This window comes from Rhinatrema bivittatum, chromosome 8 (assembly GCF_901001135.1).
Source record: "Rhinatrema bivittatum chromosome 8, aRhiBiv1.1, whole genome shotgun sequence".
Classification (NCBI taxonomy): Eukaryota; Metazoa; Chordata; class Amphibia; order Gymnophiona; family Rhinatrematidae; genus Rhinatrema; species Rhinatrema bivittatum.
This window is the reverse complement of record NC_042622.1, coordinates 131,303,597-131,320,300: the sequence shown is the minus strand read 5'-3', so window position 1 is coordinate 131,320,300 and position 16,704 is coordinate 131,303,597. Positions and strand designations below refer to the sequence as shown.

The 16,704-nt window shown below is 45.5% G+C and overlaps 1 protein-coding gene across 1 annotated transcript in view; it reads left to right on the top strand.

Annotated features, from left to right (window-relative positions):
- CACNA1B (calcium voltage-gated channel subunit alpha1 B) overlaps nt 1–16,704 on the top strand; it is a 1,161,590-nt gene that overhangs the window by 1,018,720 nt on the left and 126,166 nt on the right. Inside the window, exons 34-36 of the mRNA XM_029613506.1 lie at nt 12,684–12,749; nt 12,901–12,992; nt 14,642–14,792. Coding sequence (XP_029469366.1) covers nt 12,684–12,749; nt 12,901–12,992; nt 14,642–14,792 — 309 coding nt within the window. The remainder of the gene's footprint in view (nt 1–12,683; nt 12,750–12,900; nt 12,993–14,641; nt 14,793–16,704) is intronic.

Sequence of the window (16,704 nt, the reverse complement as noted above, 5' to 3'; positions counted from 1 at the left end):
CAAATCCTCCCTTGCATGCTTGAAGGGCTTCAAGATTTCTATCAGCTGCCTCATTACTACCCAATCACGATGCCCTGAGGGCAATCCACACCTATCTCTGTTTTCAGAGACAGATCATGAAATGGTGCCTGTTGCTCCACTAATCTCTGCAGATTCATAAAGGTGGCCTTCCAGTGGTGAAATGCTCCAATATTTTCCTGCACATCTCTATCAGGTTCTTCAGCCCCAGCCCCAGGGCATTCCTCACTACCAGGTGCTGCAAGTGCTCAAAGCAATGAATACCCTGAAAGCCCATTGCCCTATCATATTTTTCCTCCTGTTGACACACAGAGACATGCCTGAAGACTCTTCCTACTCCAGTCTAGCTGCCAACCCTCCAGCATGTTTCTTATGGTTGATAGAATATTGCTTGAGGTATGGCTGCTATCCATCATCTGGGTGTGCAGCACAGCCCACCTGCACCCTGATACTCAGTCCCTGCTACTTCTTCTGCCTGCTCTTGCCTTGGCCATGTATCACCAGTGTGCCAGCATGAAGCGCTAAGTATGCCTAGCATTCATGCTGATCCAGATACAGCTGGTGGAATGCATGCCACTTCCCTCTACTTTAACCAGCTGAGCCTATATGTAACTATGGCACTGGTTGTACAAGATGGAGATAACCTTCCTACTGAATGAAGTCCTGGAGGGCAATTTGTAACTGGGGGCTAACACATGCAGCAGACACTTAAAGCTCACATTCTTCATTATCTGCAGGGGCTAGTCAACCATAGCAATCATTTCCCTGATGCTCCTCATTACTATTGTTGATGCTGCCTGCCTCTTGTTCCGGGACAAAGATACAGAACACTATCCCATTTTCTCTATGGTGGGTTACCACTGGAGACGTATGGCAGGGGGCTGCTGGCCTGCCACCTGACTGGTGAAAGGGGCTGTTGAAGCAGTTTGGAGAAAAGTCTTCCCTATTCAAAACATTTCCTCTGGCTTTTACTTTGAGTAGCAGAAGGGAGTCTCCAGACCACCACTGCCACCCTTTCCTGATGCCAGTGCTAGCAGATGCTGCCTCTATAGGTAGTGCTGCATACCAACATTTGTCAGATACCCTATGAACTTCGTTTAACTGATATCCTTATTGCCGTGAATACACTGAACAAGATGTCTCCTCCCTCACTTTAAAGTGCCTCCAGATTGGGAATATCTTTCACGATCTCTTCTCTACATCCTTGGGGGCTAGTGTTGACACTGAAGTTGTTGAGGGTAGAGCCTCAGGAAAAATGCCAGGGGTATCACTCATGCTCTCTACCTGCACTGCCTGCTATTCATGGAGCTTGCCCTCAGCACTTCACTTGGAGGCTGTTACTGATTACACCTTGAACATTTTCTTCATCCATTAGTTCTTCAATTTCTGATTTAGGGAATCCCAGACAAGGTTCTTCCTCAGAATCAGTTGCTGAAAATACTGTGAGCATTGCCTCAGAAGCAGTAACCAATGTAGAGGAGCGTACTGCTGGTTTTGGCTTTTGTACTTTTGTTGCCCCAGTCCATGCCCTCTGCCCTGCTAGTCTTAGATGGCAGTTGTACCTTTTCCCTCTGCTCCAAAACAAGAGGAACAGATGGTGGGGGCATATGCTCTGCAAATTTCAATTGCTTCTGCCTTGAGCTGCTTTCCACTCCTTCCATTTTTTGACTAAGAAAATCATTTTTCAGTGGAGCGGCTATTCTGCTACTAGGCTGGTCTGTCTTTGCAGCAAATCCTCTACCCCTACCAAGGCTACATTCCTTCCTCTGCCTTTTCTTCTCATTTGGAAGATGGAATATGAAGTGCCTACTTGGGGGTTTGGATATCACAAATGAATTTATTTATTGATACTGCACCTCCACTCATAGTACCATTCTTCTGTATATAGAAATCTCTGTCACACATAAGCTATGTATATGCTGTGCAGTGCACTACACTGCTGAATGTCTCCTTTTTCACACATATAAAAAAATATTAGAAAGTTGAATAAGATCCAAAAGGCAGCAGCCTAGCAAAACTCTTCTTAATCTTCACTTGTCAGTGTGCTAACCTCTCTGCACTGCACTAGGTACTCAGACAGAGACAAAAGCACAGTTTCAATCTCCACACTCCTACCCTCTCCCAGTGAAAAGAGAAAACACAGTGTCACTGCCTCTGTCTTGCTGATAGAACTGTGAGTGAAACCACTGCAGCAGAGAAAATAAAAAATAACCATTTTCTAGTGCCAAAGCCAACTTTTTTAAAGCTTCTTTTTCTTTTAACTCTCAGGGAGTTTCTTAAAATCAGATCTAATACTGGGGGAATTCTGAGCAAAAAAACATAGTTAAAAATTATGTACACAAAAATGAAAAATTTTGCAAAGTTCTGCATACTTTATATTAAAGACTGAGATGTGTATTGTGTTATTTTAAATAATTAATTTAAAATGCAATACAGAAAAGTTATTTCTGAAAGATATATATTTTGAGCACAATCCCCCTAGAAGTACACTATAAGAGTGTCCCACCTCTCTCCCTATTCCCCTGGTCATTCACATTGCCCTTTTAGGCCCAAACTCCTCCACTCTCTATCATCTTTCCCCTCCCCCTCCATCTCAAGTCCTTGCATTCTATTTCCACCCCCCAGCCCTCCAACAGTTTGACTCCTTTCTCATTCAGGCCCTCACATAGGCTTCCTCTGTCCCTCTCATAAAAACACACCCCTCACACAGGCTCCCACTGTCTGTCTCACACACCCTCACACAGGCTCCTTCTCTCTGTCTCTTCTCTCTCTTGCATATGCACACACACCCTCACAGAGGTTCTCTCTGTCCCACTCTCACACACACAAACACACACAGCCTCACACAGGCTCCCTCTGTCCTTCTCACACACAAACACTATTTCAAGCTCCCTCTCTCTCTCACACAAGCTCCCTCACTTTCTTTCACACATACAAACTCCCCATCACCCAGGATTCTTCTCTTTCCTGCATATACACCCCCCCTCACACAGGCAACCTCTCTCTGTTGCACACACTCACACCCTCACACAAGCTCCCCTTCTCTCTCTCTCTCTCATACACACTCAATCTCTCATGCTCACACAAAGACAAATGTACACACACAGGCACCCTCACAAGCACATTGCTTCTCTCACACAGGCTCATGAGCTTTCTTACCTCTTATGCTTGGCCTTCTCTGCTGCTAGGCCTGCTGATTTTCGCTACTTGTGGCCAGCTGATCCTTGGGTTTGATCTTCACAGTTCCACTCACAATCAGCTGATTATGGGGTCCGATCTTCGCCGTGAGCAGGATGGACTCCACTAGTGCCCAGCTGCTACCCCAGGCCGGAATCCGCTTGCTCATGGCCCACAGGACCTTTCTCTGAAATTCTGCATAAAAACAAAATTCTGTATGGAAGGAGAATTCTTTGTAAATTCTGGAGGCCAGCAGGACTTAGCAAATGGATGTAGCAGGAAGAGTTGTCCAAGGCCAGGTGGAGTTGTCAGTATTCTGATGAAAGTTAAGGCCGGTGGCAAGCAGGCAGTCCAGACAGGGGGTTGAGGCAGGCAGCATGTAGGCAAAATTCAGACCAGGCAAGGGTTGAGGCAAGCAGTGAACAGTCAGTGTCTGGGTCCAAGTAGAGGGTTGAGGCAGGCAGCATGCAGAGAGAATCCAGGTTCAGACAAAGATCGAGGCAGACAGCGGAAACAAGGCAACACACAATGCTAGGCAGAAGGACCTGTTGCTGAAGCGCCAACCAGCTATTCAAGTGGGGTTTAAATGGCAGGCACTGATGATGTCATCCATCAGTATCGCAGGATTGTTTCCCACCATGGAGACTATATCTGTACACCTAAGGGTAGCCAGGGCATCAGTGAAGATGGAGGCAGCATGGCAGCCGGAGTTGTTGGTGGCAGACAGGGTGAATGAGAGCCGGCCAAGATGTGGCTGCCGCAGTCAGCCAAATGTTACAGTAACCCTTTCCCAAACCCTTAGGTCAGGGCTTGTGGGGGAGGAGTCTGTGGAACTCTCTGGTGAGCTGGGGAGCTTGGATATTCTTTGCAGGTTCCCACATATTCTCATCCAGATATCTTTTCAAGAAATTAGGTATTGAAGTTGGCCCTCTATCTTTTTGATGTCTGGGATTTCTTGAACCTCATATTCTATAACTGGGTTGTTGGATACAATGATCAGAGGAGGTATCCATTCCAATTTCCATGAAAGGACCAGAGATTTTTGTAGAGATATCTGAAAGGCGTTGTGAATCCATAGTGTAGATGTTAGCTGAAGCTGGTATGTGATAGGACCCAGCTGTCAGAGTATTGGGAAAGGTCTGATGAATCAGGGGGCGAACGTCATCAAGGGGGTTTTTAAGTGAAGATTCCAGATACTAAGCCAGACTTTGTCTCCTGATTTAAACTGGGGTATGGGATGGCGCTTTTTCTCTGCCTCCTCCTTATATCTCTCTTTTGCCTTGAGGAGAAGGTGGTGAATACTTTCCCAAAGTTCCCCAAGCATATGAGCGGTGTTGTCCACCACTGGACAAGGGATCATCAGAGGGAGTGGAACAGGGATCCATGGGTACTGTCCATACACAATGGTGAAGGGTAAAGTTTCTGCTGATTCTCCCACATGATTGCTAAGGGGGAACTCTGCCCATGTTAGTAGGGAGGCCCAGTCATCCTGCCTCTCATAGATGTAGGCTCTCAGAAAAGCCTTCAAGATCTGATTGGTAGGGATGTGAATCGTTTTTCAACGATTAAAATTATCGTCCGATAATGTTTATATCGTCTTAAATCGTTATAGAACACGATACAATAGAAATTCTAACGATTTATCGTTAAAAATCGTTAAATCGTGTTAGTGCGCACTAACTCGATTTAGTGCGCACTAACTGAAAATGATACAAATAAACACTTTCCAGGTCACTGAAGGTCAGTTAGGAATGAATATGTGTTCCTATTGGCTGGCTGCCCTCTTATCTATTGATGTTACCAAGGTTACCACTGAGGTGATGGTTGGGGGGATGGGAAATGGAACTGGAAACTAACGAACACCAACAGAAAATGAAACAAAGTGTTCACACTTCCCAGGTCAGTAAAGGTCACTTAGGAATGAATATGTATGTATGTATTCCTATTGGCTGGCTGTGCTCTTATCTATTGATGTTACCAATATGGTTGGGGGGATGTGAAATGGAAACAGTTGGAAGCTTGACAAAAAAAGTAATGTAATGATCAGCACTCACGTGACTAGAACTTGTTTGTTTATTATTTTTGTTAGCAGGCACCTGAAATGCTAGTGCATGTTGAATTTGCCAATCACTGTGCATTTTAGAAAGGTGGTCCTGGCTGGAACTGTACACAGTTCAAATATATGTAATTGATTGTTGGTAAGTGTATTTTTTAAGTAGCCACACTGGCACCAGTATGTTTACTTTTCCTCCTACTTAACTCACTAGCTCAGCTTTGTAAGAAGGGCTTCTCTGCTTGTGTGTTGTTTTTGTTTGGTGTGAGGAGAGCAGAAACATCAGATCTTTATTCAATCTACTACAGTCATCTCTTACAGTGCCCTATCCCTATTAATACCAGGAGTGTTGTGATCTTCCTGCACACAGTGCCCTAACCCTGATACCAGTCTGAGACAGCTCCCTCCCTGCATTACTAGTGAGAGGCTGGCTTCACAGACAGGGGGGAGCTGCCTGACCCTCACTCCTGACTTCCCCCATGTCCCAGCTAGTGAATGGTGTGTGGGTGAGGGGGGGGGGGGAGGATGGTGAAGTCTGAGACAGCTCCCTCCCTGCATTACTAGTGAGAGGCTGGCTTCACAGACAGGGGGGAGCTGCCTGACCCTCACTCCTGACTTCCCCCATGTCCCAGCTAGTGAATGGTGTGTGGGTGAGGGGGGGGGGAGGATGGTGAAGTCTGAGACAGCTCCCTCCCTGCATTACTAGTGAGAGGCTGGCTTCACAGACAGGGGGGAGCTGCCTGACCCTCACTCCTGACTTCCCCCATGTCCCAGCTAGTGAATGGTGTGTGGGGGGGGGGGGGGGAGGATGGTGAAGTCTGAGACAGCTCCCTCCCTGCATTACTAGTGAGAGGCTGGCTTCACAGACAGGGGGGAGCTGCCTGACCCTCACTCCTGACTTCCCCCATGTCCCAGCTAGTGAATGGTGTGTGGGTGAGGGGGGGGGAGGATGGTGAAGTCTGAGACAGCTCCCTCCCTGCATTACTAGTGAGAGGCTGGCTTCGCAGACAGGGGGGAGCTGCCTGACCCTCACTCCTGACTTCCCCCATGTCCCAGCTAGTGAATGGTGTGTGGGTGAGGGGGGGGGGGGAGGATGGTGAAGTCTGAGACAGCTCCCTCCCTGCATTACTAGTGAGAGGCTGGCTTCACAGACAGGGGGGAGCTGCCTGACCCTCACTCCTGACTTCCCCCATGTCCCAGCTAGTGAATGGTGTGTGGGTGAGGGGGGGGGGGGAGGATGGTGAAGTCTGAGACAGCTCCCTCCCTGCATTACTAGTGAGAGGCTGGCTTCACAGACAGGGGGGAGCTGCCTGTCCCTCACTCCTGACTTCCCCCATGTCCCAGCTAGTGAATGGTGTGTGGGTGAGGGGGGGGGGGGTGGATGGTGAAGTCTGAGACAGCTCCCTCCCTGCATTACTAATGAGAGGCTGGCTTCACAGACAGGGGGGAGCTGCCTGACCCTCACTCCTGACTTCCCCCATGTCCCAGCTAGTGAATGGTGTGTGGGTAAGGGGGGGGGGAGGATGGTGAAGTCTGAGACAGCTCCCTCCCTGCATTACTAGTGAGAGGCTGGCTTCACAGACAGGGGGGAGCTGCCTGACCCTCACTCCTCCGGGGTATTGTGATCTTCCTGCACACAGTGCCCTATCCCTGATACCAGGGGTGTTGTGATCTTCCTGCATGCAGTGCCCTATCCCTATTAATACCAGGAGTGTTGTGATCTTCCTGCATGCAGTGCCCTATCCCTATTAATACCAGGAGTGTTGTGATCTTCCTGCATGCAGTGCCCTATCCCTGATATCGGGATGTGTGCAAGAAGATAACAACACCCCCGGTATCAGGAATAGGGCACTGTGTGCAGGAAGATCACAACACCCCCAGTATCAGGAATAGGGCACTGTGTGCAGGAAGATCACAACACCCCTGGTATTAGGGATAGGGCACTGTGTGCAGGAAGATCACAACACTCCTGGTATTAATAGGGATAGGGCACTGTGTGCAGGAAGATCACAATACCCCTGGTATCAGGGTTAGGGCACAAGTTCTAGTCACATTGACTGATCACATTACTTGTTTTGTCAAGCTACCAACTGTTTCCATTTCCCATCCCCCATATACTGTCAGTAGGAAACTTGGTAACATGAATAAATAAGAGGGCAGCCAATAGGAATACATATTCATTCCTAAACTGACCTGAAAAGTGTCAAATTGTATCATTTTCAGTTAGTGCGCACTAACTCCCAGTTAGTGCGCACTAACTCGAGTTAGTGCGCACTAATCGGAAAAAAACGATTTTTAACGATTTTTTAACTAAAAAATCGTGCCTAAGACGATTTTCTTGCCCTGCCACACGATTTCTATCGTTAAGACGATATGGAAAACGATTCACATCCCTACTGATTGGTTCATTCAGTTTAGCCACTGGACTGAGTATGATAGACCCACAAGAAGTGAAGGGTAACTGAATTTTAGGCACAGTTTCTTCCAAATTTTAGCTATGAACTGAACTCCCGTGTCACTGACTTTGTGGTCCAGCAATATAACTTGTGCGCGCAGGCGCGTGCAAGTTATAAAATCCAGGGTCAGCGCGCGCAAGGGGGTGCACAATTGTGCACCTTGCGCACGCCGAGCCACACAGTCTTCCCCGTTCCCTCCCCCCTAACCTGACCTTCCCACCCCTTCCCCTAACCTTCCCCCCCCAGCCCTACTCTAACCCCCCAAAACTTTTTTATTGTACCTTTTGCGCCTGCCTCCATGCAGGCGCAAGTTGCGTGCGCCGGCCAATTGCCGGCACACCATTTCTGACACAGCGGCAAATGGCCCCTGTGCCAGGAGCCACTGACCCCGCCCCAGACCGCCCCCGCACCCACCCTGCCCCTTTTTGCAAGCCCCGGGACTTACGTGCATCCCGGGGCTTTGTGCACGCCACCAGGCCTTTTGAAAATAGGTCCAGCGCGCATAAGGCCGATTACGCGTGTAAATCCCAAATACAAATACAAATGCAATGAAAAAGGGCAAAGTGGATAACAAACGTCAGCTAAATAAGTCACAAAGAGAGTCCAAGAAAAGCATTAACCTGTACCAGAATAGCTGGAAAGCTATGAGCACAAATGCTTGTAGTTTGGGCAATAACATCCCAGACCTGCAAGCCCTAATGGTGGAGGCGGACCTGGACATCTGTGGTTCACAGAGTCACATGATTGGGATACTATCATACCGGGATATAACTTATTAAGGAAGGACAAAGAGGAAAGAAAAGGGGGAGGAATGGCTCTTTATGTCAAAAACAATATCCAAGCATCCGAGCTGCAAGGAAGATGGGGCAAAGAAGAAGCTTTATGGGTCGTCCTAAAAAAAGATGATGGGGCATCCATTTTTATTGGCGTGGTTTAGAGGCCTCCAAATCAAATGGAAGTACTAGACAGAGATCTGGTTAAAGATATCCAAAAGATGGGTAAGAAGGGAGAAGTAGTGATTGTCGAAGATTTTAATCTGCAAACTGGAGAATCCCTTCTATGGAATCTTAACAGCAGTAGAGAGATAGTGGATTCCCTGCAAGGAGCTCTATTCAAACAAATGGTAATGGAGCCTATGAGGGAGGGAGCTATACTAGATTTAGTGCTCACTAATGGAGATAATGTCTCTAATGTCCGGGTGGGTGCCCACCTCAGCACCAGTGATCATCAAACGGTATGGTTTTATATCACTAATACGATACAGAGAAGTCACACAAGACCCGGGTTTTGAGTTTCAAAAACACGGACTTTGTTGAAATGGGGAAGTACCTGGAGGAAGAACTAGAAGGCTGGGAGAAAACGAGAGATGTGGAACAACAGTGGGCCAAACTAAAAGGAGCAATTACTGAAGTGACTAATATATATGTTAGAAAAGTAAAGAAAAGCAAGAAAAGAATGAAACCTATCTGGTTCACAAAGGAGGTGGCTGATAAAATAAAAGATAAAAGAATAGCATTTAAGAAATATAAAAGATCCCAAAGGGAAGATCACAAGGAAGAATATCTGGTAAAACTGAGGGAGACAAAGAAAGAAATCAAGAAAGCCAAAAGTCTAGCGGAAGAAAGGATTGCCAAAGAGGTAAAGCGAGGTGACAAAACTTTTCAGATACATCAATGAAAGGAGAAAAGCCCAAAGTGGTTTAGTGAAATTAAAAGGTGAAAAGGATCAATGGCTGGAAACCGATGAAGAAATGGCAGAAATATTAAATGAATACTTCAGTTCGGTGTTCACTAAAGAAGACCCCGGAGAAGGACCATCGCTAGTTAACAAGAAAATGGAGGGGAGTGTATTGATGCTATTGTTATGTAAACTATTCATAAATAAAAATGTAATTGTTTTTAATGTACAATTCTGGCATATTTTATATTATTTTGTTCAAAAAGACAGAGCCATTTCCACTTTTCCAGCATAACAGGAGGGAATTTTGTCTTCAGATTGCTCCCCATAAAGTGGGCTAATTATGTTTGGTTTATAATTGAATGTAAAAGTGAAATGTATTTGCCTGAGTTAAGTTGTATAAACTATTCTTTTCTTTTTTTCATGTACATTTGTTAAAATGACAAGAAATTTAATAAAATATAAATTAAAAAAAAAAATAACACTTAGGAGGGGACAAATTGTTTTAGTTTTGCTTCATTGGTGAAGCAGGATTTTCCGTAGTCAGGCCCGGCATTTGGGGGATGGCATTTCCCCTCTTCATCCCTACCCTCACCTCCAGTTGTGACCCTGTGCTTCCCCCATGCAATGCTCCCCTTCCTTCCCTTTCACCAACAGCAGTAAAGCAGCACCTCATGCACATCTGCCTCGTGTGCCAGCTGGGTTCATTCTGCAGTCTGACTGGCTTCAAGGATCTGCTGACACTGGGCATTCAAATCACGAGAGTGTGAACCTGGTCAGTGGAGGAATCGGATGCAACATAAAGTGACTCAATCCTCCTGGCTGGAGAGGGGGAGAGGCCCAAATATATTGTGGCAGGGGTAGGCACTAGGCAGGGCCGGATCTAGCTTTTTTGCAGTCCTGTGCAAACAATTACTGTGCTTGCCCCACTGCCTTGTTCATTCAGTCTCTGTCCCAGGCTGGCCAAAAAAGCCCAGTTCCCTCCAGCAATACAAACTTTAAAAAACTGACACTCCCCTCACCCCAGGGTCTTCACTTCCTCCCCCAGAACCATGTCCAATGCAAGGGTGTGAGGTGCCCTAGGTGAATCTTATAGCTTTACACACACCCACACCTGGCTATCTCCATATACACAATTAAGAGTTATGCATTTATAATAGATTTTACATGAAAAAAATCAAATTACAGTATTCTGAGGTAAAAATATCACTTATAGTATATTTCATTTACATGCACTGCTGTGATGCCAACCAGAAATCAATGCAAAAAAGACACTTGGAACCCATATGGTAGGTCTATTGTAATGCAGGCTGGGTATGACTTTTAATCTCCAAAATTACTAAAACACTAATACACTTCCTATTAGGAGAATACCTCATCTGAGTCACACATGCAGAACATAAAAAGATCCTCACCAAATATAGAATAGAGCAACCATAAAATAGAAATACAAATACAAACCATAAAATAAAATAGAAACTAAATTGGAAACCGCAAGAAGCCAGAATCTCCATGCAGTGCAACAACAGAAAAACAGAACCATCACCATTCCTTAAACAAACAATAAAATCAAGAAATATAATAAATACATAATCTTAATAGTAAAAAATAATAATATTTCAAAAACAGCTGATGAATAGAGCAAATAATTAAAAACTCATATTTTTTTTAAATCTCCCAAACACCAATAAAAACATTTTCAAAACAGCAAACACATCAAATAACACCAGAAAAATAAAACTAAGGATAAGAAATCTTCATGCTCTCCATACCAGGGAACTTTTTATTTGCAATCACCCTGAGATTGTTGTGGATTAATGAGAGTGGGGTGCACAAGCTTTCGCCTCTCTTTCTTATATATATGTACACACAAGTTCACACACACAAATGCTCACAAACATATATGCTCCTTCTCTCACATACACACCTAGGTGTCTCCAGCTCTTTATTGCTTGGAATTGGCTAGCAGCCCCGGCCACTCCACTTCAGTTGCTGTCAGGTCCCAACCAAAAAAGAGCTGGAGACGCCCAGGTGTGTGTGTGTGAGGGAGGAAGCATGCATTTGTGTGAGCGTTTGCATACACACATAAAAAACAGGCATGTCCCCATTCTTTCTCACACACACACACAAACACACACATTCAACCCAGATAGACTCCCATTGTCTCTTACACACACACACCACACACACAAACAACAGAGACAACTCCTCTATCTCTCTCACACACACACACAAAACTCATGCAGTTCCCATTCTCCTTCTCTCACACACACACACACACACACACACACAAAATCCATGCAGCTCCCATTGTCCCTCTCTCTCTCACACACACACACAAAACCCAGAGAGGCTCCCATTCTCTCTCTCACAACACACACCCAGGCAGACTCCCAGTCTCTCACACACACAACCCAGGCAGGCTCTCAGTCTCTCATATACACCACCCTGCAGGCTCCCATTCTCTCTCTCACACATACAACATAGGCAGGCTCCCATTCTTTCACACACACACACACACACCCCTTCCCCCAGCAGACTTCCATTCACACACCTCTACTCAGCCAAATCCTAGGCAGGCTCCAATTTGCACCCACCCAAAATCACAAGCAGGTTCCCATTCACACTCATCCAAATCCCAGGAAGGCTCCCATTCACACAAACATGCAACCCAGGCAGGTTCCCATTCACACACACCCACCTACCCAAATCCCAGGCAAGCTCCCATTCACACATACATGCAACCAGGCAGCTAGAGTCCAAGCGGCCTCTTACTCCTCTGCTGCTGCTGCCACCCGATGCTACTTTGGTTGGAGGAGGAGAGCTGTAACCTGTAGGAGCCCATTCTGTGGCCCCGTGGTATTCAACACTCGCTGGACTAGCACTTCCTCTATATTCATCTCATACATTGCGAGATGAGCACAGAGGAAGTACTAGCACCATGAGTGTTGAATACTGATTCGCAGATTGCAGGCCTATCATTTTATCTGCTGGCCAGTGGGATGTAATCCACCAGTGGCCATAAGTGCCAATTTCTGCTCCCAGTATTGGGTCCTTTCTTCACTTCCACCATTGACGCCTCCCCCCTGGGTGTGCAATGTGGCGCTGAGCCTGAAGGTAGGGGTAAGAGAGAGAGAGAGAGAGCATCATGCAGTGGTGAGGAAAGAGCCTCATAATAACTGTATACTGACCCCCACCCCCACCCCTCTACTCTCACAGCCTTCATGCTGCAGCCAGCACTGCTGTTAATACAGTATTTTGTTCTCTTGGTCAGTGATACTCTCCCTGTTGAATTTTTGCAGGCGCTACCCTACGTTTGCCTCCTGATTGCTATGCTGTTCTTCATTTACGCCATCATCGGCATGCAGGTAAACACTGAGCCAAATCTGTTAAGTGTGAATTTAAAATGACACTTGGTTTTCAGTTCTGTTCCAGGCCAGCATTCAGTGAAGCAGTGACAAAGGCCAGTACAGTTATCCATGCAATTACTTCTTCAGTTTCTTTTTTTTTTCTGTGCAGGTATTTGGAAACATTGCACTAGACGATGAAACCTCTATCAACCGACACAATAACTTTCAGACTTTCTTGCAAGCCCTTATGCTATTATTCAGGTAAAAGAAATCTGAGCACTCACTAGTACACTCTTTATTCTTATGGTTCAGTAGATTTTGGGCTACGTTGTGAGAAGCCTTGAATCTGTCATGCATGTCCTCCTGAATCAGTAGGCTTACATACTAAGGAGGTTTGAACATCTATTGATTATGAAGAGAGCAATTTTCAGAACTATTTATCCAGGTAAAAAACTGACCTCCTCCATCCCACTAAAAGTATGCAAGCACATTTATGCTGTTTAAAAAGAGGCATTCCCAGGGGAAGGAAACGGCGCACTTCAGAAATGCATGTACTACTTCACCCACTTCAGCCAGTGGCACAAATGGGAGATGCACAGTACACAGGTGCTTTCCGTACATGTACACTAGTTAATTTTCAAACTGAAAAATGAGCTTCCAAGGCCATGCGGTAAAAATACCCCCATACTTTGCAACTGTGCAGGCTATTCAAAATTTTCCCCCTAAATACCATTACAAGTAATAGCAAAAGAATAATATTGGGAGGGTATGATCCAGAGCCAGAGACAATAAAACTGAGGCTTTATATATAATTGGATTACCACAACAGGATAACACAGAATTTAAAAGAATTCTAACATGAAAATCCCAATTATCAGGGTTGCCTGGGCTACTCTTACTTCAGTCATCACTTTATAAGAAAATACATAGATAAATTAATTTCCCGTGATGCATACGGCCTTCTGTACCTCTTGAGAACCCGAACATTAGTCTTTACCAATGATGTGCTGCCAGTTACCTGCTGTGCCTCACACTCTGTGAGTGGATAACATAATTCAGCAAGGGGCTTCCAGGGATATGACTTACTGGTTTTTACAAAGTTTTTTCACCAGAAGTCAAACAACTATTTCATATACCCAGCCAGATAGCTACTTCCTGACTCTCAGCTCATGTCTGCCAAGCATCAGGTAGCAGCCAATGCCTCTAGTGCTGCCAACCGTCTTGATCTTCAGAGCAGTAGCAAAGTCAGGGAAAGTCACTTTTGGTTCAGGTCATCACCCCTAGCAACAGGGTCACATCCCAAGCTGCAGGAGTTAGAAGCTCTGGAAGCATTTTGGTATCACTGCACCTTTGAGAGCTAAACTGAACTGGAAACACCACTGCCCTTGGACTAGTTTGAGACCATCAAAGCCTTAGTGTACTTTTGACAGGTAATTATTTATCCCCTCTCCTCTCAGCCTCCTAAAAGTTCAGGAATGCCTGGGCTGGGTGGAAACCTATTTATATAATTGCTCTTCAGCAGCCTGAGAGATTAATCTTTGTATAAAGTAGCTGCCTTAGAGTGAAAAACAGCAGAGTTAAAGAAGAGGAGAAAGTGAAGAAACAGGAGATAAAGACTGTTGCCAGTAATTAAAAGGGTTTTGTAGCTGCTGCCATGAAGGCCCACATGGATGGGTGGCCACAGTGCCCATCCATTTTAACCTTGAATCCCCCATTAATTCAGTTTTGGCTATGCCCCTGTTTCAGAGAGAGTTCCATGGCTTTTCAGGCCTGCAGCTTCCAATTTGGTGGGAGAGTTGACTTCTTCCTGGGCTGCTCCCACTCAGGAAATGCTCTGTCTGCCTTCAGCCTTTTTCTGAAAACATCTCTGGAGCATCAGTGTCACCAGGTTGTCTCTCTGCCTTCCACAGGAGTGCTACTGGGGAAGGCTGGCACGAGATCATGCTGGCGTGTCTTAGTAACCAGCCTTGTGACCCACGCTCTGGCCTGACCAAAGATGAATGTGGAAATGACTTTGCCTACTTTTATTTTGTCTCTTTCATCTTCCTCTGTTCCTTTCTGGTAAGTTAGCTGTATACAGCTACTCACATTGTGCACAGTACGTAGCCAACACATTACTTCAAGAAAAGACATGGGTATGCATTTTTAGTGCTTTTATTTATTTTTTTAATTGCCTATGTATTCATTTTATCTGTCTGTCTATGTATACATTATCTCCTCTACCATTCAGTCTACAGTAACCAAATTTTCAGAATAGATAACATCTATATAAAAGCTAGATACTGACTTATTTTCTGTGAAAACTTATAAATCTAGTGCAGAATTGAAAAAAAGAAAGAAAACAGAGCATCACCAACCTTGGCATCCATCAGAGTTTCTTAACTCACCCATCTTTGAACTTCTTCTCATAAATTAGTGCGTAAAATTGGAGATCCTGTATATTGAGATCAAGAATGTCTTATTCACAAAAGCTTTTACATAATCTGTGTCAGACATAATCCATGTCCCAGAGGCAGAGTTGACCCAAGAGTGGTGTGGGGCAGTTAGGTCCCAGATGGCGCCCCCTTTCCAAGAAATTGAAGAGTAGGGTGAAGGGGCCCCCTCATTTTGAAGAGTACGGGGTGGCTAGCACTTTAACTTCTGGCATGGTGCAGATTTCTTGAACAGACTGCTGCAAGTCCTGCCCCACCAGCACTCTCGAAGAACAGAAAATGATGTTAGATTTTGAGGGGTGAAAAGGGCAAGGTTATTGCAGCAGTGCATGGCTCTCCCTCAAGAATGGCCCTACCTTGGGGTAGTTTGGGACTGGACATTAACTTATAACATGTTTTAACGATCATGGGCGGGAGAGGGAGGAGTTAGGAAAAGGCTCCCATGAATTTCTCTGCATTTGTTTTTTTGCTTATTAAATTTCAGAGGCAGTAAATTACTGTTGCTCACAAGACCAGAGTCAAGAATTAATGATTCGAGAACTGCTTGATTAAAATTATTTCCTATAGATACAACTTGAAAGTAAAACCTTTAGAAATTATGGTATCAGTTTTCTGCAGGATCTAGTAATCTTACTAGGGACCTAGTTGACTAGAGCCCATGAGCATGGGGGGAGATTAATTTCCCCTCTCACAGCAGCTAAATTTAGTTTCTGAAAACATGGACAGCCCCAGAGGTGCTTTTGGGATCAGGCAAGAGGTGATCCTTAGCTGCCTAGTGCTGATTTTCAGAAGAAGGTGTCAAAATGTAGCCACTGATACACATAACCTACTGACAACCCTAAATCTTGTGAAGGCTATCAGGGCTCAGCTACTGGGGTCTGCCCCCAATGGAAGGTGCATACCTGGAGGGGCTAGGCCCAAGGAGTCATGGTGGAACCCAGGGACTGGACAGGAGCTAGAAGAGAGAAGTGAAGCTGAAGCACTTGTACCAGATTACAAAGCAGGGAACACTAGAATAAGGTTAGGCTAGCAGGCAAAAAAGAGCTTCCAGGGATGACTGCTCAGAAAGTTGTTGGACCAGCAAATACGTGCCTTCTGGGAGTTCCTTATATGTTAGTCTCAATTTGGGGCAAACCTAGTGCTGATCCAATCGGACTGCAGCAGAGGCTTGCCTAGCTATTCCTAGTACAGATGGAAAAATACTAGAAATTTCTGGGGAGTCAGCAACCTCTGTAGCTCATCAGCAGGTTCACAGCCTGTTATTTCCAGGGCTATGAGATCAAACCCTGTTCACCTTGACAGAATGCCTGCATCTATGACTGGTAGATTCTGGACACCCAGAACACCTGGGTCCCAAACTAAACCCAGCGATGTGCCATCCAGAATAGGCATGGAGCCAATTTTTGCTAGGCTGGAATCAGGACCTGACCTGAGTCTGGATCTTTTGCAGAACCAGGGACAGTTGCAGTCTCAGAGCCGATTGGAGCAAGGTCAGGAGCAGTTGAGTCTTGGAGGCAACTAGACCTATATAGGATGCGGAC